This window comes from Bemisia tabaci, chromosome 1 (genome assembly GCF_918797505.1).
Source record: "Bemisia tabaci chromosome 1, PGI_BMITA_v3".
Classification (NCBI taxonomy): domain Eukaryota; kingdom Metazoa; phylum Arthropoda; class Insecta; order Hemiptera; family Aleyrodidae; genus Bemisia; species Bemisia tabaci.
In genome coordinates this window covers 79,031,193-79,055,337 of record NC_092793.1, presented here as the reverse complement: position 1 = coordinate 79,055,337, position 24,145 = coordinate 79,031,193, and the positions used below count along the sequence as shown (strand labels likewise).

General features: G+C 37.4%; 2 protein-coding genes across 7 annotated transcripts in view; both read right to left on the bottom strand.

The window, feature by feature from the left end:
• Nucleotides 1–8,491, bottom strand: part of Ehbp1 (Eps15 homology domain containing protein-binding protein 1) — a 30,910-nt gene extending 22,419 nt beyond the window's left edge. Inside the window, exons 1-3 of one of the 4 annotated variants that reach the window (XM_019061338.2) lie at nucleotides 7,946–8,491; nucleotides 2,685–2,818; nucleotides 977–1,184 (exon numbers count right to left, since the gene is read on the bottom strand). In XM_019061338.2, coding sequence (XP_018916883.2) covers nucleotides 977–1,184; nucleotides 2,685–2,818; nucleotides 7,946–7,948 — 345 coding nt within the window. In that variant the 5' untranslated portion in view covers nucleotides 7,949–8,491. The remainder of the gene's footprint in view (nucleotides 1–976; nucleotides 1,185–2,684; nucleotides 2,819–7,945) is intronic. The other 3 variants (XM_072306251.1, XM_019061336.2, XM_019061337.2) reach the window with 3 other exon arrangements.
• Nucleotides 8,492–9,904: 1,413 nt separating this feature from the next.
• LOC109044013 (saccharopine dehydrogenase-like oxidoreductase) lies at nucleotides 9,905–22,506 on the bottom strand. 3 transcript variants are annotated; one of them, XM_019061464.2, is made up of 10 exons: nucleotides 22,284–22,506; nucleotides 21,125–21,311; nucleotides 18,996–19,183; nucleotides 17,834–17,963; nucleotides 16,613–16,677; nucleotides 15,351–15,484; nucleotides 14,531–14,771; nucleotides 13,847–14,002; nucleotides 11,604–11,698; nucleotides 9,905–10,915 (listed from the first exon to the last, which is right to left on the bottom strand). In XM_019061464.2, the coding sequence occupies exons 2-10, from the start codon at nucleotides 21,297–21,299 to the stop codon at nucleotides 10,795–10,797; spliced, it is 1,305 nt and encodes a 434-aa protein (XP_018917009.2). In that variant the 5' UTR covers nucleotides 21,300–21,311; nucleotides 22,284–22,506; the 3' UTR covers nucleotides 9,905–10,794. The 3 variants fall into 3 exon arrangements, with proteins under 3 accessions (XP_018917009.2, XP_072162351.1, XP_018917010.2); XM_072306250.1 differs by lacking the exon at nucleotides 22,284–22,506 and adding an exon at nucleotides 22,134–22,244; XM_019061465.2 differs by lacking the exon at nucleotides 22,284–22,506 and adding an exon at nucleotides 21,987–22,127.
• Nucleotides 22,507–24,145: the final 1,639 nt, after the last annotated feature.

Genomic DNA, 24,145 nt, shown 5'->3' with positions numbered 1-24,145 from the left:
TTCAAAGATTGGAGTGAAGTTTGCAACGCTAATTTCATAGAATAGTTACTTGTTTTTATTCAGAAATTCCACTACACTTCAATAATAATGTCACTTTACTTTACCCCAGAAAATAGATTAAACGCATGCAAAACCTAATCTTGTGATATCGTTTTTCAATTAAGTTTGATTGGGGGAATACATTTTTGCACATCTTGAGAAGAATTTGAGAGAGCTGCTAAGAAGAGGATCTTTTGAACTTGGTGAAACGACACCATACCGTCATTCACATTGCATGATACAATTATATATAATTTTAATTTTCTTTCATGTCTTGAATTCATTTTCAGAGAATGGATTAGTTAGGGGAAGAAAGCTTCTTGGCGATTTAAACTACAGGGGTGTAAATATTTCTAAGCCTCCACAATTTTCAAAAGATCTCATTTTTTTCTGGGACGCACTCAATTTTCGCAAAAAGGTCACATAACGCCCTAACTAAAAATTTGGACATTTTTCAGTTGATCAACGACTTTTACTCAGATATTTGCACAAGGCGATGAAAAAAACTGGCCCCAATTATTGGCCATAATTAGCACTGTTTCCTTCATCCCCTACTTTCCCTTCTTCTTCTTCTTCTCTGCATTATTACTTTATTTCTCTTTTTAATGAGAAAAACAGTCAGGCATAATTCATGAAACCTTGGTTAGATATTACATCATAGAAATAAGGGGAATATTTGAAGGAATTTCCAAGTATCTTGAAAGAGACAAAATATTACTGGAAGTTCTAAAGCACTGAAATGAAGTCTTGTGCCCAATTGCTAATGTTGGATAGTTTTTTTCTTTCATGAGACTTCCAAATTTCCTGCATTTTCTTTTGATTCTTTCATCCCTTAATGCTGTATCAATATATTACTCAAAATTACTTTTTTCTTTCTGATATATATTTTTTTTTTAAAAAAACAATGAGAAAAAAAAGAATACCATACAAAACTTACATCTTCAATGATGAAATTCCATTCTTTATCCTCCAATTGTTGAGCTCTTGGATCTTTGTACAAAGTGATGGTTACCTCCTTGTTTTCTGGTACAGGCCATATTACAACTCCTCTCAACGGATCTTTTAGACTGGGTTCCCACAGCAACTGTTCTGTTGTAACACGCTTACTCCTTCTTGTCCAAATGACACTTAATTTATTTGGTGTCCTGAGTGCACAATAAAATTAAGTTAAGGAAAACTATCTTCAAAGAAACAGCAGAGGAAAACTATTCAAAAGCCCTTCTTTACATTTTTGGAAGAAGAAATCTTGAATGTTTTGAATACAATTTCCTCATGACTCAATTTTTAGAAAAAAAAATCATGATCTTGAAGTAAATCATTGACAATGAATTCTTTATCCTGACTTCAGATGACAACTTTATATTATTACTACTTTTGATAGAAAAGCTGCGGTGCCACTTCTCTAGCAATTTTTCACTTAAGAAAAAATAAAAATTTTCCCTAACAAGCTGTCATACCAAGGGTTTTGACTCATCAATGAGGGAAAACTGGCAGCAACCATTGATGATGTTGAGAGCTTCTAACAACCCTCGATTTTGTATTATACGTCAATATTGACCCTCTTAAATCAAAACAAGAAAAAATGGGGGGAGATCAATGGTGCCCAGGAATCAAATGCCAACACTGAAATCCAACTTCTCCATATGAGAAAAAATAATGTCTACTCAAAGAAGAACTACAAGGCAGATCAAATTTTGTTACTCAAAAAATAAGAGAAGTAAAGGGAAAACAATCATGCTGACTGCACAACTCAGTGTGGCACTGGAGGAAACCAATCAAGTTGGGAGCTATTGACAATGAGAAACCATAGGACTTCTGATAGAGTAACACAGAATTAATCAATTCACAACTGACAATTGAAAAACGAAATGAGATTAAATGGATCTTCCTTTTACTTTGAAATGATTGCCTACACAGTAAGTTCTCGGTATATCTCTCTGAATCCCTCCCTACTTTCCTGGAAATTTCATCTCCAGAGATCCCATGTTCTAATGCTTTTCATTTCACATGCGTATGCATTATTTCCATAAGAGTCATTTTAATAATGATCACTTTGTTCAGCTAGTTTATCTGGAATCGTGATAATGCTTATAGTTAGAGATGGTGCTTGAAGGGAGAAAAGGCAGGAAAGAGAGGGCTGACTTCACTTTTTCTACATTTTCATAAGCTTCAATGGATTAAGGAAAATAAAAAGGAGAACATAACTTCAAAGGCACTACTTCCTCTCAAGCCTCTGTCTAGCTTTTAAAAATAAAATATTTATCTAGTGGCATCTGGCAAAAAGCTTTTGTTCCAGTCAAACGTCACCACCATAGAGGCCCTTGGCCTGCTGGGCCTAATCAAATGACCTTGGTCAACCAGGCAATATCTTCAAAGGTTATTATCTAATCACAGTTAGATTACATTCTGCAATAAGGAACCACTATCTCTGGCTCTTCTGTAAAAGCACCTTTCTGTGTAGGGAAACCAATGACATATGTGTTGTTTCTGAAGTGAGCCAGAAATGGTGGTTCCTTATTACAAAATATGGTCCAGTTATTCAATAAACTATTGATGGGGTTCGGATTCCACAACTTGAGAGATCATAATGCTTCTGTATGATCAAAATTAAACAAATGAATACAAGGATGGAAAGCAATGATTACCATTTAGGTGTTGTTTCCAAATTGATTTGATGGTATGAGGCAGTGAATCGGAACTTTGCTGCTCGCTTGTTCACTCTTTGTAGTCGTTTCCAAACGGAGCTCATTTTTTTGCTGTAGAGGTTTTCAGTCCTCTTCTAAAAAGAAAGAAAAAAGAAACTCAGATTATTAGGCCTATGTTGATGAAAAATACCAATGTACGTAGGACAGCCAACTTAGGGATTCAGGAAAAAAACCTCGCATTTGATGCAATTATCAATTGCTGTTTGAAATGTAAGGTATTTTTCCAAAAAAGACCCTGCTTTCATCTCTATGAATTTTGCTACTTTTTTGGTTTAGAATGATTCTGTAAGCTCATGCACAGGGGCTATCGTTCTTTTTATGGGCTAAAAATTCCAAATTTGCCAAGATTTTTTATTTAATCAATGCGATTTATCACACGCCAGTCCGGCCACCCCAGAAACCGTGACAAATCACCATGGAGTACATAGAGTCGTATTGTAAATGGAAGAGCTGGCGCCCTTGGCTTTTCTTTTGGCTAAAAATTCAAAATCTACTGAGATTTTTGGCACAGACATGCGATGTATTGCATACCAGTTCAACCATGCCAATAACCATGACTAATCACCTTGAAATAAGGTACTGAGTAAAACCCTTGACTACTTACATTCACAATTGATTTTGGAAATTGAAGATCGCAATAAAATAGAAGTGTACTGTTTTTTACTGAAATTGTTGTCAGTCTATAGATTCCAGCAGCCAGGCCGCGGCCTACAGCGGCAAATTTTGAGGGGCGGCAAATTTTGAAATTCGAGGTTTTTTTTTTTGGTATTATTTATATTTTACACTGAAATGAGTGCTTCTTGATTCGCATGGAACTCGTTCCGTTTTCGAGCACAGTATCAGCAGAGCAGGACGGAGAGGCGAAGGATCCCAGACATGAAAAACGCCACCTATCACACAGCTCCTCGGACTCGGAGGTCCTTATCTCAAAAATGTACAGCTCAAATCCCAGGATCGAATGTCCAGACTCTTTTCGGAGCGGCGGAGCACAATTACACTCAAGATGTGCTAATGTAGGCAGTTTTTGCATATTCATTTCTTCACCACTGGCACCACTGGCTTTATCGCACTACATTATGTCAGGGGTGGAGGGGGCTGATGCTGGCTGGCTTTTTGACGTTGTTTTCATTTTCTAGATTAATTTCTGACAAGCAATTTATATTTCGCAGACATGGTCAGTGTCCCTGTAATCGTTGAAGTTCAAGCATCGAAGCTTGAGCCGTGTAGTAAATTCGCGCAAAAGCGGGCATTTTTGTTTTCGGTTTTTATTTCTTAAAGTTTAATAGTGGAAAATAAAAGATGAGTGACGGCAGGTCGCGACTAAGCGGTCACCAGTACAAACTAAACCGAGAGGAAAAAGAGGAAAAAGAACGCAAGTTACTAAAAAAAACTAAAAAAATCGATTCTTTTTTTGTAAAAAGTGCGAAAAGCCAGATGCAGCCTCCACGCGAGCGCGATACGTCTACGGTAGTTGAAGTTGGGGAAACCGTTCCATCAACAAGTGCGACTAGTGCGGCGAGTTACGAAATTGAAACGGATAACAAAAACGTGTGTTCAGAAGCAGATACTTCCAAATCCCCCGTCTCCGAACAGGCAGTGAATTCAAACATTTTGTTTATTCTCAGTGACGACCCAGTCGAGTGGGAAATCAATGATTCTCTTCGAAATTACGTGGCAAAATATGGATTTAAGCAAAATTTGGATGCCGACTTCAAGAAAAGCAAACGCGAATATAATGATCATGCGCGATATTTTACACGTTCTATGTTCGAGCGAGAACTTAAAAATTGCGAAAAAATTCAGAGGGACTGGTTAATTTACTCTCAAAGCTCAGGTCGAGTTTATTGCGGGCCTTGCCTCGCCTTTAACGGTGGTTCACAGTTTGGCGTTCTAAAGGAAGGTTTCAATGACTGGAAAAATGCGAAACGCTTGGCACAACATGAAAATTCGCCAGATCATAAATCTTCAGTTCTTCAAATGTTGGAGAGAGGTAAAAAACACGGACGGATTGATCACCAGGTAGAACGTCAACTAGAAGAAGAAAAAGTATATTGGAAAAGTGTGTTGAGACGAGTGGTTGAAACCGTAAAATCTCTCGTGTCGCGAGGTTTGCCGTTACGAGGCGACAATGAAACAATCGGTTCGGTCCACAACGGCAATTTTTTAATGGCTATTGAGCTTATCGCACAGTTCGATCCATTTATGGCTACTCATATTGCGAAATACGGCAACCCTGGTAGCGGTCGCACCAATTACCTTTCGTCAACTATTTATGAAGAGTTCGTCGAAATTTTAGCATCGAAAGTGACAGAATTGGTTTTAAGTGAAATACACATCGCCAAGTATTTTTCTATCATTGTGGACTCTACGCCGGATTTAACACACGTTGATCAACTATCTTTAATAATTCGTTATGTTCAAAGTGATGGTACGCCAATAGAGCGATTTATTAAATTTATTCCGAATGTTGGGCATAAAGCTGAACTCATAAAAGACGCTGTGGTGGAATTAATTGAAGAGCTTAAAATAAACATGAATAATTGTCGAGGGCAATCATATGACAATGCTGCAAACATGTCCGGGCCTTACAACGGTTTACAAGCTAAAATTAAACAAATTTCTCCAACTGCCGAATATGTTCCCTGTGCGGCTCACTCACTGAATTTGGTTGGAGAGTGTGCTGCAAAATGTTGCGAATCAGCAGTCCTTTTTTTTGATACCTTGCAAGAAGTTTACACATTTTTCACAGCGTCAACTGCCAGATGGAATATTTTATTTAACCAATATGAGAAAGCAGAGAAAAAGCGAAAGGAATCGAAAGAGAACAAGAGAACACATATCTTGCAAAATCTGTCAAAAACTCGATGGTCAGCACGTTCAGATGCCTGTGTAGCGTTGTTCGAATCCTATTGGGAAGTGATTAGTGCTCTTTTTGACGTCGAAGAAGATGACCAGCAAAATCCAAACGCAAAATGTGAAGCTAAAGGAATTCGTTTAAAGCTTGAAAGTTTTGAAATGGCCTTCATGGTTGTTTTTTGGGGCTTTCTTCTCGAGCGTTTTAATCTAACTAACAAACTGCTGCAAGACCCAGAAATTGATATTTTCACTGCCGTCCAGTTGTACGATTCCTTAATCGCTCTCATTTCTGAGAGTCGTGAGAAGTTTGATGGATTTGAAACCGAAGCAAGGACTTTACTCATGACAGCCGCTGAAAGTTACCAGAAAGATAAGGGGCGAAAAAGAAAAAGAACGCTTCGATCAGGCGAAAAAGCTACGGGAGAGGTGGAATTCAATGGCCGTGACACCATGAGAGTTGAAACTTTCCTAGTGATCATTGACAAACTAATTACCGAACTTAAGAAACGTCGAAATGCGTATGAAATGTATTATGAGCGATTTTTTTTCCTTCTAAATTTAACAGCCCTCAGTTCAGAAGAGTTGAAGAAAAAAGCTGAAGCGCTTGTTCAAATATATCCAGATGATATAGAAGAATGTTTTATTGGCGAATGTATTCAATTTCAAGCTTTGTGCAATTCCCAAAATTACACCGAGGACGCAAAAACACCAACCAAATTGTTGAAAAAAATTCGGAATCAAAATATTCACAGCGTGTTTCCGAATATTGACATAGCTCTTCGGATGTGTGTATGCACGCCAATAGCTAATTGCTCTGCCGAGAGAAGTTTTTCATGTCTACGACGAGTTTTGAACTACCTCCGATCAAGCATGAATGAGGAAAGACTGAGTGCCTTGGGGATTTTACAAATTGAGAACGAGATACTTCAATCTCTGGACTACGAAGAAATCATCGACGCGTTTGCTGCTAAAAAGAGTCGTCGTGTGTTACTGCATTGATTGTGGAGGCACCGCACGGAATCGGTGAGCAAATCCATCTTCTAAAATATTTTATTTGCTTTTTCATATTATCCCTTCTCAATTTTATTTTACCTCCAAAAATATTATATAGAATACTAAAAGTTGGCAAAATTTAGGATGCACAGGGGTGGCGGAACTTCAAAGTCCAAGGACTCCCCGCGGTGAGCTCTGGTAGACTGGTAATTATTTTTTAGCTCCTTAATTTCGCTCAAAATAATCAAATAAAATCCAAAGGTATTAAACCCGGTGACCGGTGTATTGTCACACCTCAAAATCGACACGAAATGAGGCGAAAAATACAGAAAAGGTAGCAAAAAATGGTGTTTTCCAGGTCATTATTTTGAAAATTTTCCGGGGGAGGCCCCCCGGACCCCCCTCGGGCTGGGGGGGGTCCCCCCAGACCCCCCCGGGGCGGCAAATTTTATTCGGCTTCCAGCGGAAAAATAGCAGCCTGATTGTTGAAACTTGAACTAGCTTTGTCCGCAAGATAAGACAAGACATAGCCCAATCTGCGCCGTATAATATGTCGTTTGCTTCTTGTCATACCGACATAAATTTCAATGATCAGGCTGCAGAGCTATTTGATTAGAGTCTGAGGTAGCTAAACTGTTTCGCTTAAGGTCATAACCAGATTTATGTACTTGCCACCCCTCGGCCGTCAAGATTTAGCTGCCCCCACAACTTGTCACTGCAAGGAGAGGGGGTGGGGGTCATGCATTATGTGAATTATTTACCAAAGACATTTCATAATGCAGATTTTCAGACTCTCTCATCGTCTATTTTGCGATCTGTAATAGTCCTCATCAAGCACCTGACAGTGAATTGTCATATTCCTGCACCGCTCTACTGGCGGCGCAGCGTTCCCAATAGTGTCCTATCTTTCTTTTCCTCTTTGCACATATTTCCTGCCCCCCCTCCCTCAATTTGCTGCGGCCTCCACAGACTAAGTATGAATCTGGCCGTGCTTGAGGTTTGAGGTTTGTTCCAGATTTTTCTCCCTACATTATTGTGTAACTGCATCAAAACCGTTCATCAGGTTGCTGTAGAATGACAAGGTCGGTAGAGAAGCACAAACTATTACATCACAATGATAAAAAGAGCTCAAAAGGCGAGAGACCTAACCTCAGCGAGTGGATCGGTAAATATTTGAGATGCTAGACAGATATGATAATTCTTGGCTAAATTTAATGACAGCTGATTAAAACGTCACTGAAGATTCAAATGAACCGAAGATGCAATGATTCTGAGAGGTAGAGCTGCAATTTTAGTTGAAAAAGGGAAGATGGTAATGGATAAAGGCAGGCATCAATAACCTTAGGACTTACCATCAGCAATAATTCCGATGCTTGAATTGAAACTACTACCTCGTGCGTCGCAAAACACTCAAGGGTGACACTGCAAACCACAATTTCACTTTAATTTTTTGGGAGAAAATTGTTATTCTAAAATTAGACAAGGTCAAAATTTGAGCCTATGTCTAACCCCCTGAGAAAATTTGAGAACTGACAGTCGAAAACATTGATGAAAAAGACGCAAGCTACTAGGGAAAGGTAGTAAAAAGCACTGAGGGACAGTTGACGCGTCAATTAAACGACGTAAAGTCTTTTGAAAACAATTAATCACAATAATTGACAAATAAACGGGAAGATGCGGAGTAAAAACAAATGCTTTACATACATATCGACCTAGGGACTTCGATAAGTGGTGGTTCTCTACAAAGAAGAGTTCGGGAGCTCTTGATTGGTTAATCTCCAAAATTCGAAAGGCGGAAGGGTGGTGTAACCAATGAGAGTGTTGTTGTAGCTGTCACTTCTCTCTTGACTCTGGCTGTCCGTAATCAATGATGCAAAAGCGAAGTCCAAAATTCTTATCAATCAGTGGACAGGGACAACAAGAAAGACAGCCGTTATCAGAACTAAAATTGACATGACCTGAATCTTAAAGCAGTCGATTTTGATGAAAAAGTCTTAGGAAGACGGAAACGCAACATTCCATTTCAACAAAACAACTTCACCATTACTTAAAATTAGACACATTAAGATTGTATATATACGTTGCGTTGACGAATCCTGCAGAGAGAAACCGGAAGTCCGCATCTCACTTCCGGATCCGCAATCCATTTCCGCTTCCGCTCGATCTTTAGGTGAACTCCGCTGCGGCAAGTACAAATAAAAAAATTTAAAAAAAAAAAACTATTCTATACTGGATGCGAATAAGCAGTGTCAGATTTTAATTCATACGGCTAAATTGTTCAAGCTGTAGTACCTAGCTGTGATTAAAACAAAAAAGTTGAGTACCTAATAAGTATGTACTTAAGTCATTTTCCGATTCATCCGTTCTCAAAAATTGAAGAATTGAGGGCCGGATAGAATTTCCACTTAAAAACTCATTTCATCTACTATTATTTCAGGGCTGCATATTTCACATCAAATATCCCAAGAACTTCTCAGTGCATTGCAAAACAAATTCACAAAATATTTAAAAGAAAGAGTCTGAGCATAGATCCGCCATTTCCAACCCCTGCATGAGCTTGAAACTTAGACTATCGAGGCTGAGGTTGAAAATGAACTGATTTAGGTAAGGTTTTATACAACCTTTCTTCAGTAAGTGTAAAAATCAATTGTTAAAAGAAACTTATTCAATTATGGATTTTCTATCCCCAAAGAGACTGTTACTGTTCTATGAGGACAAGATAAGACCATTGTTCAGTGATTGTAGGTATAATTAAGTATTTGACAAATTTGTAAGTGACTTAGAAAACCCATCACCACCATAGATCGAACCTGAGACCCCAGTGCTAGCAGCAAACTGGATTCAAAAAGTGCTAAAAGAAAACTTTTGGCTCCATACTTCACAAAGTCTACAAATTACAGAGAACTTATAACTTATTGGAAAAAAATCCAATTGCAAGTGATAGTGTCAACAGACATGAAAAATTTGTGTCTCATAAAAATCCCTGTGAATTAGTAATATTTCAGCAATTTATTCAGCAAAAATGTTCACAAAATTAAGTCTAAACATTTCCATTATTAGAGGAATACTTTAAAAAGCTTTTCAACAGTATTTTAAAAATCTTTTCATGCAAATTTAGAAAACATTTGTTCCCAAGTTCATTTAAATTTGACCACTGTCAAAAATATTTAAAAACATTCTTTTTTTCGAAAAATTATTAAATAATTTTTTCAATTTTAGCACTGAAACAACCTTGCAATATTTTTGGAATATTTTCATATTATTTTATATATATATTTGGTTTTACTTGGAGAGAAAGAAAAAATACCAAATAGCAAATGACACAAACTTCATTGAACAAAAAAAATACAAAATACAAAATATTTTCAGAGATATACTTTGGTACGATTTTAATAAACAGAGAAATCTTGCAATTTTCAAACTGAACAATGATAAATTGATAACCTATCAGAAAAACCATAACATATGAGTACATATAAATAATTAAGTGAAAGAAAAAGGGTAGCAATAACTTGGTAATAATTGAAGGAACAGAAAGAAAACTTGAGTGAGAAAGTTAAGACTAGATAATACCTAGATAAATAATAAAACAACCGGAAAATATATAGACCCTCTACCACATTTCTCAAAAATTACAAAATTATAAAGCCCTGATGATCTGAAAGTAATAAGGCTAATAAAATGTTAAACTTCTGCAAAACTGATATACGAAAAGACCATGCAACATAAATGCAACTGGAATGTAAATTAACTTAATACCAACCGAAGCAGTTTTGGAGAAACACTTGCATTTTAAGTGGAACAATTAATGCTACAGATAAAGACGTGTACAAACATAATGTAGTATTTACTCACAAAAAAATGTTTCATAACTGTAAAAAAAAGGAAAGAAAAAAATTTAAAAAGAAAATTCCGAAAAGTACACTTAGCGGTATGAACCTTTCTAAACTTTTGGCTCAAATACAACTCATTTATAATATTTTACTTTTCTTTTTTTTTTCCGGGTCTCACAGATTTGTCTATCTAGTTTTAAACTAGTTAAGGCATTTTTACAAGGCATGTTAATTCAATTCCAAAAAGCAACTAATGATTCGTGGCTCAGTAATCTGAAGAGTTACGATAAGTTGTTTGGGAAGTTAAACTAAATTTTTAGGGTTAAAGGACTGAGGTGGTTTCTCCCTTGAGTAGTTTGCTTGAGAGGTTAAGCTTTTTGCCCAGGATCCGTTAAAGTAGAGATTACTTCAAATTTTGCATCATTTTTCATAAGTTCTTCAATTAAAGAAGTCTTGGCAAAAGCAGCAGCTGGGGGATAGACACCACCGCTATGAAGAAAAGGAAAAAAAGAAGAAATCAAATGGTTAAAAATTGATGAAAATATATGAATAAAATAATTCAAGTTCAATAATTCACCTGTCATTACATCAAATTACAATTAACAAGTTTCTGTCATTGAAACTCTCGGAAAACATTAAATAATTATGAACTGAATTTTTCTGGTTTTATTGATTTTTTTAATTTTTTATTTTTGTGAAGTATTTAATATGCCACCTCAAAATGTGTTTATTTTTGCAACATAATCATTTTAAATGGAAGGACCATGACCACGCCTTATCATTTGACGTACCCTTATAAGGCATAGGTCCTCATCCTTGACAACAAAACAAAATGGAGTTACACTCTCTTTGACCTTCCTCCCCTTTAGATCATCATATACTTTATAAAAGGCCTCTGCTGCCATCAGACGCAAAGGTGTAGAAAATGCCCAACGCTCAAAAGTGACCACCTTTGCAACCAACCCGCGAAGTGACCACCGCGAGTATACGTCTGCAAAGTGAGCTCTGCCCATTGTCACCGTGGATACAGACTGGAGTGGTCGGGCAGCCACATTGCATCACTGCTCATTCGAAGAATGTTTCTCCACTCAGGGTCAAATCTTAATTCCCCTCCCACGGTCAAATTTTTTTAGGATTTCATGGAGGTTTATATTTTTAAATTTGAAAAATTACTCACCTTGAGGGCATATTCTTAGATTCTTTGAGGATCATGACAGCAGATAGGATGACAGCTGTGGCAGTAAATCCATAACCAGGGCTTTTAAGTGTGATCTGAGGGGCAAGGCATAAAATTATAAATCAATGAATTTCTTAAAAGAAAAGAAAATGGATATTGATTTGGTAGATTGAGATAAAAATGAGAAATCTGGAAATGTAATATCAAATGACGACGATCTGGCTAATAAATCGGCCCTACTTCTTCTCACTTTCAAAATGTTTGGTTCAAATCTGAGACTTCAGCTCAGTTTGAATATTCTGGTCAAAGTAGCCGTAATTAAGGGTTTTTAAAATTCAATTTTTCTTTATATGTATATCTCAGCTGGGGCTTGGATTACCACTAACCACATTAAAAGAGTTAAGAACAAAATATGATTTCAGGCTGATGATTCATGTATTTTGCGCTCACTAACAAATTTTTGCACCGGTCATTTTGATCAATTGATGTAAAAAGGGCATCGAACCACATATTGACGGCGCAAGTCCGCAACCACGTATCTTGTTTGTGGTGTTTGAAAATATCTGCTCCTACTTTGTTTTTTTAAAAGAGTACAAGTCGACATCATTTCTTGAATTTTTCGTAGAATTTCTTGGCACTGAGAAGCAAAATTACGGCAGTTTTTAAGAATTGCTGTTGAGTAGTTTTTCATTTAAAAAATAAAGTATGATAGAATATCTGCAACGTCGCAAACCGATATATACAGGGTGATCCAGACCACCCGTCCACCATATTTTTCTCGAAAACGGCGGAGAATTGAGCTTCGGAACCAAAACTTTCGTAGGGTAATTCGACCCCAAAGAATCGAATGGAAATATTTTCAGCCCCCCAAAATGGCCCCTTGGGGGGGTTTTGGGGGGGAGCCCCCCCGTTTCTCGCAATTTTCAAATGGGAAGGGTATGTTTTGACTTTGGATTCGGAATCTACGGTAAAAAATAAGAACATTTTGTTCTTTGCACTTTTTCCCTAAATCCCCATTTTTTGGAGTTATGGGGCATTTTTGGGGCAATTTTCAATTCGACGCTGTAAGCGGCCAAATCATCCAAATTTCAAAATCTAAAAATCTCCTGAGAGGAGAGGTCAATACCTTTTTATTGATGTGCCACATGACCCCTGTTGCTCCAAAATTTTGGGGGCCACGACCCCCCAAAAATTTTGGGGCTTTGGAGGGCCATGAGTTGAAAATTTCGAAAGGCAAGGGTATGTTTTGACTTCAGATTTGGATTCTACGCGAAAAGTTACGTAGAATTGATATGGCGCATGGCCTGTTTGCTCAAATTTTTTTTTACCCCTTATTTTGTCCAAAAATACACGGCTTCTTATGGGGAAATGGGGTTCTTCAGTAATTTGGAGCAAACAGGCCATGCGCCATATCAATTCTACGTAACTTTTCGCGTAGAATCCAAATCTGAAGTCAAAACATACCCTTGCCTTTCGAAATTTTCGACTCATGGCCCTCCAAAGCCCCAAAATTTTTGGGGGGTCGTGGCCCCCAAAATTTTGGAGCAACAGGGGTCATGTGGCACATCAATAAAAAGGTATTGACCTCTCCTCTCAGGAGATTTTTAGATTTTGAAATTTGGATGATTTGGCCGCTTACAGCGTCGAATTGAAAATTGCCCCAAAAATGCCCCATAACTCCAAAAAATGGGGGTTTAGGGAAAAAGTGCAAAGAACAAAATGTTCTTATTTTTTACCGTAGATTCCGAATCCAAAGTCAAAACATACCCTTCCCATTTGAAAATTGCGAGAAACGGGGGGGCTCCCCCCCAAAACCCCCCCAAGGGGCCATTTTGGGGGGCTGAAAATATTTTCATTCGATTCTTTGGGGTCGATTCACCCCACGAAAGTTTTGGTTCCGAAGCTCAATTCTCCGCCGTTTTCGAGAAAAATATGGTGGACGGGTGGTCTGGATCACCCTGTATAGCTGCCAACTTACACTGTCAATATGTTTCACTCATTCCAGGCTTTCCCGCGTGAAAAGAAAAAATTATAGGATGTAAGGCCTTGTCCAGACGGGCGCGGATCATGGAACTTGGGGCGAACTTGTTCCAGAATCTTAAGATAACTCAACTATAACTTATTCCGCAAAACTCTAGTTTATGGAGCTTATTCTCCAAAACTACACTCGTGGGGACAAAGCCTAACTGATTTCCTGCCTACAATGTGCTTTATCTTTATTTAAAAGCTAAAAAGTAGCTTACCTTCGAGATAACAGTTTTATTAGGAAGAAGAGAATCAGCCTTCTCTTTTTCCGACCAACCTTTACCATGAAAAATGATACTTATGACAGTGTGCTTTTCCTGCTCTTCTGGTGGGCCTTCATGAGAGACAAAACCAAAAGAACACAGCTTTGGATACTGTAACAATCAAATGAATAGTTGGTAATCAATGAAAGATCAGCAATCAATTTAAATAAAATGTGACAGCATGAAATGCGAATACTTACGAATGGAAATAAAGGATCTTTTGGACTTGTGTAGCCTTTTAGGGTTATGATTTAAACTTTTTATAAAATTTAACAATGCATTGGAACCACAGTAATTTTGTAAAACAAATTATTTCGTTATACAAATATCGTTTGATGACTAAAGTTGCTTGGAGAGAAGCCAAAAAACAAGCTCTCTTGTCATATTTGATACATTTTGTCACCACGGTATTAGTAAATTTATATACTTGAAAAAGCAAGCTGGCTTCTCCTCATCTGCAAGAATCATGTATTCATTCTTTGGCTGTAATCTAGAAGAGGAATAAGTAAGGAATAACTAGAGGAACCACACCTGACATACAAGCTACATTTTCAATTGGTCATTTTTTGACAGGTTTTTTTTAATTTCTAAATTTTTCCCTACATGGTTATGATTATGAAATCAGGTAAATATACTTACTTGTAATAAGATTTTTCGCCCAAGTTCAAAGTTGGACATTAGGAGGAAGAAGGCACCAAAGATAATTAAACCAATGACAGCAAGAAAATTCTGAACAACCATGTAAGTGCAGACTTGGACAGGTCTTTCTTTGCCAGTGTCATAGAAATGACGTTGAGAACGCATGACAACAGACCTGTCAGCTCCTAGGAACGGCAAACACCAACGTCCATTCACAACTTCGTTTTTATGAATAACCGGCCTGCAGACAAATGTTGCTAGATAAAAAAATTACACTGGTGGAAACAGAGCTGTTCAAGACATTCAATACTGCTTATAAAAAGTTAATTAGGAATCATATTATCTCATGATTTTAGGAATTTTGAATCAATCAAGGGTTTTCAAAAATGGATAGTTCATGAACAGCATGAATTTTATTCTATTGTGTCTTGTAGCTCAAGGTGACTGAATGGAAGTTATTAATTTAGACCATTCTCTCATTATATTCTTAAGACTACTTCGGACATCTTTGTGCTGTGTCAGAAGAGTGACTTAAAGGAGTTGTTCAAGAGAATTATTTACTCAAGAGAGAAAACAGTTGTTAAAAGCCAATCGGGGTAGCATTTTTTTCTTTTTTGAAGAATTAAATGAGTAATTAAACGCTCTGTCTGGTCTGAAGAGTTTATCTTGATTTAGAGGTGTGGTCAATGATTTTTCTTGGAGGAAAACTCACGATCAAGCGATTGGATGGCTCAAATCATGTAGTATTTGGTTGAGAATTCCACCATTTTAAATTGAAACAATGACTTGTCTATTAAACCTCAATAATGATAGTGTTTACCTAGGTTTCAGTTTTGGTTGAAAAGCTGGTAGTCTTTGTGGATACAACTTGGATCTGATGCTACTCAATTCATTGGCATGAGCTAGTCCATAAACAGCACTTGCCCAAGTTCCATAATGTATTGCCGCTCCTCTCTGAAAAAATGAAGGTGGGTTTGGTTGGATTCCATTAGATTCATCTAAAAATGAAGCGCCAGACATGTTATGTATTGAAACCCTTTATTACACGTTTCCTCTTCAAATGTTTACCAAAAATTAGATTCACTCTATGGGAAGTAAGAAAAATCCACTTCCAGGAAAATTCAAGTATTTATAATTAACGCAGGTTAAAAGTCGAAAATATGAATGACGAAACAAATCGCTTGGCTTACATGTGTTCTTGATAATAATTGAATTGGCTCTTGCGAAAATGTCCAATGCCCAATACACTGTTTTAGAATTGCAGCAGTGTGTTTTGCTCTGTGACACTGATTAATAAAGTTGATCACCTTGATAAATGTTTGATTATGTGTGCCAGACTTTTTATAAAATTATGAACTACTAACTATTAACTATTATTTATTATTTTTATACATTCCTAATGTTTTGAGCCAACTTTTATCCTTGAATTACGATGAAATCACCCAAGAACATTCTGGAGCACTGTATTAGATATCAAACTTTTTTCCACAAGAAAATTCAAATATAATAGAGACAGATGTGTTGACTTTACATGATAGCCATTATCACTTGTTTCTATGAAACAAAAATACTCATCACAAAGGAGACCAATATTATCAAGAGTACAATAAATTTCAACATTCAGCTAGAAGCACTCACTGCTGGTTAATTTTTTTGGTTTCCCAATGCGTATTGGAATAATCTAACGCCCATCTTTGACGGATCTGCCACAACTCAAAGTAGTCTTGATGTTGTGGTAAGACCATCAAAGCTGGGCATTGGATTAGCCTGGGAAGCATTGGGAGGACAAAAAAACTGACCGGGGAAGAGTGTCTTTAGAAGACTCTCTTGTTTCCTATTGAACTCAATTCTGTAAGGTGTTTTGAAATTTTCACAATAAAATCTGCACAAAAATGAACGAAAAACCTCCTATTTTATTTTTGAGACCACTAAATAGAATTTTCTGTCAAAAGCTGGAAAACTGATTTTTCAATCCATTTAAACGAAATAACTTTCCTGGTTATTTTTTACCTGTGGACTGTGGTCTGAGGTCCCATCTCCTCAGAACAGTCATACGTACCACAGTTGTTAAAGTGTGCTTACCTTGATTTTTTTATCTGTTTTTATTGCTCCAGGCTTCAAAAATATTTCAACAGAATTCAGCCCACCTGGAATGGTGTTTAAATAAGCTTTAATATTTCTCATACAGACAATGTTAACAAGATTAGTCTAACTGCACTTCACTTTGCCTGATTTCCCCCTGCATTTTATTTTTTCCATCAAAAACTGAAAACATATTGCCTTAAAATTTTCAGTGAATTTTTAGATTTTAAATCTTGAAAATGAATTTTAGATCATGCATTTCCACTGATTATAACTTGTTTACTACACTAATTCGATTATAAAAACATGTTACCTACTATTGATAAAATAATGCTAAAAAGTTACATTAATAAAAACATTTTGTAATACACAGGTACAAGTTGTAAAGCAGCTGTATGAGATCCATAATAGTTGAAACTGAATGTTATGTTTTAAGTTGTGATTACATACATCAAAAGCAACAAACCAAGTAATATTTTATTCAGAGCTTCAATATTGAGCCTCTTTTGTTCTCTTAAAAATGCTGTTTATTCGAGTTCCTTTAAGGTTTGGAAACAAGTTCCTTCTGAAGAGTTACCCTACGAGTACCTTCCTCTACATTCAATGCATTGGACCACTAGACAAAGTACAAGTTCAAGCATTGTAATATGTGTTTACTCATTAAAATTTTACATAAAACACAATTTGTACAACGAAAATTATTAAAAGTACTTCTAAAAAAGATACTAACTTTTTTATATGCATAAATTCAAACTTCCTACTCATAGAAAAAACAATAATCTGCTTGAGTTCAACCACACACTAAACATTGCTGTGAGGTCTTTGCAGTGGGAAAAAATGACATTCCTGATATCAGCGCTTCGGCTCAGCTATTGCAAATTTTTCATACTTTGAACAACACTAGGTGGGGAAGGAATACAGCTCGATTAAGAAGCCTGCAAAAAACATTGTAAAGTGCGATTTTATGCACATAGACTCTTGTTTTTCTTGCAAGCTCAAAATCTAAATTTTTCTGTAACCAATATTAAATAAAAAAGTTATTACATTAGTTTGAGGTAGATGCCAGTACTCTTGTTGCACGAATCGTGTTCTATACAAGATTTTGAAGAGGAAAAATGTATCAGAATACCTTAATTTGTAGCTTGTCTGGTGGTCCATTCCTTGATCATGCGATAGTCCCATTACAGACTAACAAATAGAGAAGAGGTGGAGAAACTTTACCCTCAAAGTGTTTTTGGAGAAATATGGTTCCTAAATCAGCAGGAATACAGTCGAAGCCGCAGGCACTAACAATATACACGCCATTTTCTTCCGCTGCTTTGTGGTATTTTAATTGCATTGATTCCATGAACTGCAAATTATACCAGAAGATAAGTACACAGGTTTTAATTTTTGGTAATACAGTATCTGAGGTATAAAATGAGGCAAGTCCTATGCAAACACTTCGTATTAGTGCTACAGAAAATAGAGGGATTTTTCACTTTAATGAAGAAAAAAAGTTCCTGCATAACGTTTTTTCTGAGAGGAAATTTTAGTGAATTTTGTGCAAAACAAAGACTCTGGTCAGATTTGATGACAATGATCAATTTCAAAATTCATTAGCATGAAAAGTGGCACCACAAAATATATATTTCTATTGCTTCCATTGAGATTAATCCAAAATTATCATAAACTTATGACACAGTCCAGACCTTGCACTAGGCCTAACTTTCGGCGTAAGAGGGAAGACAGTTAGGGGGGGGGGGGGGGGGTTAAGCCGCACCTTCAGCTTATTTGATACAACTTTATAGACAACTAGTACCAAATGACACTCATTGCAGGAGTGCAGCAGCATAAGCGGGCATGTCTGTTTTGCCCAAGGGTGGTTTATGTTCACAGATTTGCAATGGCACTCAAGGCTGATGGCTGGATGGTGCCAGTTGCAATCCGGGTTACTTATCGCCTCACCAAAATATCGTGATGCGTAGTCTAGATTGTCTATTACGTCTATGAGAATTATATACTTGCACATTGATGGCTAAACTCAAAAATGCTTGTTGAGGATTGCAATGTTTTAGGTCTCCGCTTGTGTTTTACTTTTGTATGGGAAGAAGAAGAAACCAACAATTTTTTTAGTGAATAGGGTGAGAATTTTTTTCACTCGTTCTGAAAAAAACATGCCAAATTGTACGGAAGCTTTTAGATTATTTTTCCTTGAAGACAATCATATATAATCAGAGTTTTTAAAGGTTGCAATTGATGGCAAAGCTGATGATCAAATGTGAATCATGACTTACATAGATGTTAGAAGGCTCAGAAAATTTAAAAATTGATGGCTATAGCCATCAATTATTATACATATTATATAATATTATTTTATTATAATAAAATAATATCTACCTACCTGTGGTTCACCACTGACATCAACATGACTTGCACCATTTTCAACACAAGCTTTGACCACAGGCTCTCCGAAAAATCTATACGGCCCACAACAATTGATCACAACTTTTGTCTTCTGAGCCATTTCCTTGAGGCTTCCTTCATCCTTGACATCAGCAAGAACTATTGGGATTGTGCTCAGGTCCACACCTTCACACAAAGAATGGGTCATAGGTCAAAAACTTTCATCTGACATAAAAAGTTGGTTAAAAAAATCCTTCATCTGCTATAAAAAATACATTTATCTAAAAACTTTGTGTGTTAAGGGTTTGGTTTTCATAGAAAAATTTCAAAACTATGGGGAACCAGTTTGACCAACCAGTTTACATCAAGCTGAAACTGCCTTAACTTCGGCTCAGCTCTTAAACACCTCTGCTTGAAATCCAGGGTTTCTGAGGGTAATTTTTTCTTATTCAATCCCCTGGTTTTCCCTTGACTTTTATATGTTTTTCTTAACCTGGCTTCAAAATTTCCCAATTCCCTGAATTTTTTTTGATCTTTTGAACAAAACTTTCACTTAATTTTTCTACGTAAGATTTACTCTGACGATCGCTAAACTGAGGACAAAATTTCTGCTTCTACAGATTCAAATTGTGGACAGAGGCACTCAGATGTTGCTTAAGCTCTGGCACCGGCTGACGTTTATGAGCCAACGGGCTACTTGCAAAATTTCCTAGTTGCCGTAAATTCCATGTTATTAAAATATTTTAATTGATTTTATTTTTTATACTTAGGTGGGTATTGGCGAAAAATGTCCAAAAAATTCTGATGATGGATCAACTATTTTCAAATTTCTTGGCAGAAAGTAAACTAAAATTGTGTTTACTTAAGCTAGGATTTCCTTCAAATGCTTTTTGACCCGTGCCAATAAGCATTTGGAGGAAATCCCGGATGTTTTTCGAATATTTTCAGAAGGAAGCTTGTTGAGCCTCCAAAGGGACATTATCTAACAAGGGGAGTCTACGAAGTGACATCCTGGGATTGGGTTCATTTTTCTTGTACATGAAGAAGAGACAAATCTAAGGTTGACGTATTTTTTTTTAGCCGCCACCTCCCAACCGTTCTCGAGATATCGATTTTTAAAGTTACGATTTTTGCACGTTTCCGCGCGGAGTTCCGGCGAGTCAACTGAGCGCCGGCAAGCTGCACGAAGCGCGTTTCCTATCAGCGCTGCAGACCGGCCGTTCTTATCAATAGTTCCGTGGCCGAGTGGTAGAGTGTTCGCCTACCATTCCATATATCGCGGGTTCGAATCCCGCTTTGAGCCGTAGCTTATAAGGTACGCCGCAATGCGTTTTTACAAGTTTTCTTTATTTTTATCACACATCAAGGGGTCCGCCCCCTGGCCGCTGCGCGGCCCAACCCCCGGGACGAAAAGGCGCGCTTCGCGGCGAGCGAAATCATCGAAATCGACCGTTGACGGTTACTGGGTAAATAATTTTAATTGATTGATAAAATGATGTTTCAAATAAAAATTTCCCACCACACTATATTCTTAATGACTTTTTCCTTACTCTGAATTTGCAACCGTCAACGGTCGATTTCGATAATTTCGCTCGCCGCGAAGCGCGCCTTTTCGTCCCGGGGGTTGGGCCGCGTAGCGGCCAGGGGGCGGACCCCTTGGTGTGTGATAAAAATAAAGAAAACTTGTAAAAACGCATTGCGGCGTACCTTATAAGCTACGGCTCAAAGCGGGATTCGAACCCGCGATCTATGGAATGGTAGGCGAACACTCTACCACTCGGCCACGGAACTATTGATAAGAATGGCCGGTCTGCAGCGCTGATAGGAAACGCGCTTCGTGCAGCTTGCCGGCGCTCAGTTGACTCGCCGGAACTCCGCGCGGAAACGTGCAAAAATCGTAACTTTAAAAATCGATATCTCGAGAACGGTTGGGAGGTGGCGGCTAAAAAAAAATACGTCAACCTTAGATTTGTCTCTTCTTCATGTACAAGAAAAATGAACCCAATCCCAGGATGTCACTTCGTAGACTCCCCTTGTAAGTTCAAGATTCCTACTTCCTACAACTACTTCCTTAAGTAAGATTTCATGCATTTCCACTCCAGATAATAAAAAATACCGGTGACAAACCTGTTTTTTCTGAGCTTTTATCTAATGCTGCTTTCAGCTTGTCAATATTCCGTCCTGCAATTCCCCAAGTGAGGTTTCCATGCTCCTTTGCAAGTCTCACTATTTCAGTAACGACAAACTGACCGGTGAATCCTGTGGCACCAAAAATCAACAAATCAAGCCGAGTATGAGCCATGCCAATGATTTTCTGAAAAGAGAAAACAAAATAATAACACTCATTAATAAAACGGTGGGTAAGTAACTGGATGACTTAATTAGTAAGACTAGAAAATTCAGTATTTTTCACCTTTAATCAAAGATCCTTTTCGATAAATTAAAGATGGAGGGGCTAGCAAATGGAATCTACAAAATAAGGAGATAAGAGAGCAAAAAATCATCATGGTATGCTCGTTTTTCCACTTCGTAAGTATTATGCAAATACTCGCAGTTGATGAAAATATTTAAAGCTACCTCCTCAAAATGGTCGAAAGATAGATGATTTACTTATAACTCACTGGCAACATTACTCCTCTTTAGTGAATTCAAGATTTAATCAAATATCCATCGGTTTATCAGTGCTAATGAAATAGGTGTCTTATCTTGCACATTGACAAAGAAACTGCAGAATCTTTGTCCACTTGTATCGAACCCACGTCAAGTTGAATAAACATGTTTCTATAAGATTCAGACAAAAGGTTTTCAACATGCGTCTCTTCATTAGGGTAATGGAATTCAAGCTGCATAATTGAAATGCTTTTAAGTGCAAACGTTGCTGCTTAAGTAGGCAAGTTGTTACAATTTTTCTGGGGGAAGCTTCAAATCAAAAGTACATACTGATAAACACTATAAAAAGGAAAGAGTTTACTGAAAGTAAAACACTAACCAACTCTGATCAAAAGAACTTAGTCCATAAAGTTAAAAAATCAATGACTGTTCCGCTGTCTAGAGAAAGCAAAGCTACATAACGATTCATGCACTAACTGTCGCCACTGTCGCTTACTTAGGTAATGACTTCCCACTAAGTACTTACATAACAACAAGTTGATCAAAATAAGAAGAGGCACTTAAAATTTTTGGCAATAGTTAGCGAGAAGGGAAATTTCGATGTCAAGTACCTGTTCCAGGCACTGATAACAGAGTGTCACACGTGATATAAAGAAAGAAAAATCTTATAACTCACCTTCTCTGATAAGACGAGGAGCTAAATAACTGATAATTCGCAAAGCACTAAGGAAGAGGGTTTGCAGAGAATTTCTGAGCCACTTACGGAATGAACCTCTGAAGTTTGAAGACTGAGCCTACATTGACACAGAAATGTAAAGATGTGGGCAAATTATTTGTGGAGTGGACAAAATTTATGATAAGTACACGCCTTTCTGAATGAACTAACCTAGTAGAACCTGCATAATGCATTAAGGCGTTGCGTCAGCCGCAACTTGCAGAGTTAAAAACTCCTTCAAAAAGTTGCATAGGCAAGAAACAAATACTTGAAAAGTATGTGGCCATAACGTTGTATTGAAGGCGCTCAGCACCGGTTGGACGGAAATATTCGATGTTGAACAACTTCAAGCTCGGAGGGCTCTGCACTAGTGTATTCCTTAAGTAATTCTGATCCGCCTAAAAGAATCACTAGCACGTACTATGAAAGATGCTAACATGAAAGTTGAATTCAAAATTCAAATCGCGTCAGCAATATGGCATTGCCAATAAAAGAAAAGTTAAAAAAAAGTAAGTAGGTATGATGGATTGGCTTGGGATATAAGTAAAGTGTGAGAACTTTACAGCGGCTTACGAAATACTACCACCAAGATAAGTAGTTTACTCACTTCAGCAGGTAGACTAGAATTTTCACTTTTTATGGAGGGATTAGATGGCTGGATCGCTGAAAAATTCCACCCATTACCGCATGGTTCTGTGTTTGGAGCTGTGCTGTAGGCGAGGGCAGCTAAAAGTGAAATTGGACTAAATTTTGCAATTCGGAGGTACAATCTGGCTCATCTGTTAAAACACTTGTGTGTATAGGGAAACAAATGTTACATACGTTGTTTCTTAACTGAGCCAGAAATTGAGGTTCCTGGTTGCAACAATTTATTGAAACATGTAGTCCTTAATATGACCAAAACCGGCCTAAAAAACTCCCTATCAAATCGTAAAGGAGTGTCTAGGCGAGAATGTGACAATCAAAGTGTTCTGTTGAGAAGAAACTGAAGTGTCACTCAGTGTTCTGAATCATACCTACTGAAGACAGCTTGTCGGCATTTTCCTTCAACGAAGAAAAAACGCCTTCAAAAAAATGCATAGGCAAGAAACGATACCGTAAAAAGTATGGAGGCTAACCGTTATTTTGAAGGCGCTAGGCACCGGCTGAATGGTAAGCAACAGTCGATGTGCGTCCTATACTGCATACAATACATCCGATGATGCAGAAGATAGTCCCCAAGAATTATTGCCCAGACACTGGCATGGATCGAAATCGAAAAAATGTCCGTAGGTGACACAAAATCATAGTTCAAAAATTCGAAATTCTGTGCTCCAAATGGTCATCCAGGGAAAATATATAGTCTTGTTCAGACCAGTCACATCGATTCCATAATTTATATCCTGTACTTAACTTTCTCGGATCGAAATTTCAAAAATTTCATAGGACTCAAAATATCCTGGTTTGAAGAACTCAAAATTCCCTGCACCAGATGATCATCCAGGAATAATGGCAGAATGTTCTAGAATATCGTCAAGGGTAGAAATGGTGAGCGCATAACGACAGAGAAACTGCCAAACTATGCTACTCGGTTCGCGACATTGCAGACTCCCTGTTATCCTCTATTTTTTAAATGGAAAACTAATCAATGTCAATTCTTACGAACTTTTATAATTTTTCTTCTCTAGGCTGAGCAAATTCTGAAAAAATTTCAAGGAATGATGTTGATTTGGACTCCTTCAAAAAATGAAATAGGAGTGGAGATTTTGAAACGCTGCAAACCCGGCTTAAGATTTGAGAGTTTCACCATCGATACAATGAATGCTTCATGTGGTGCCATTGAA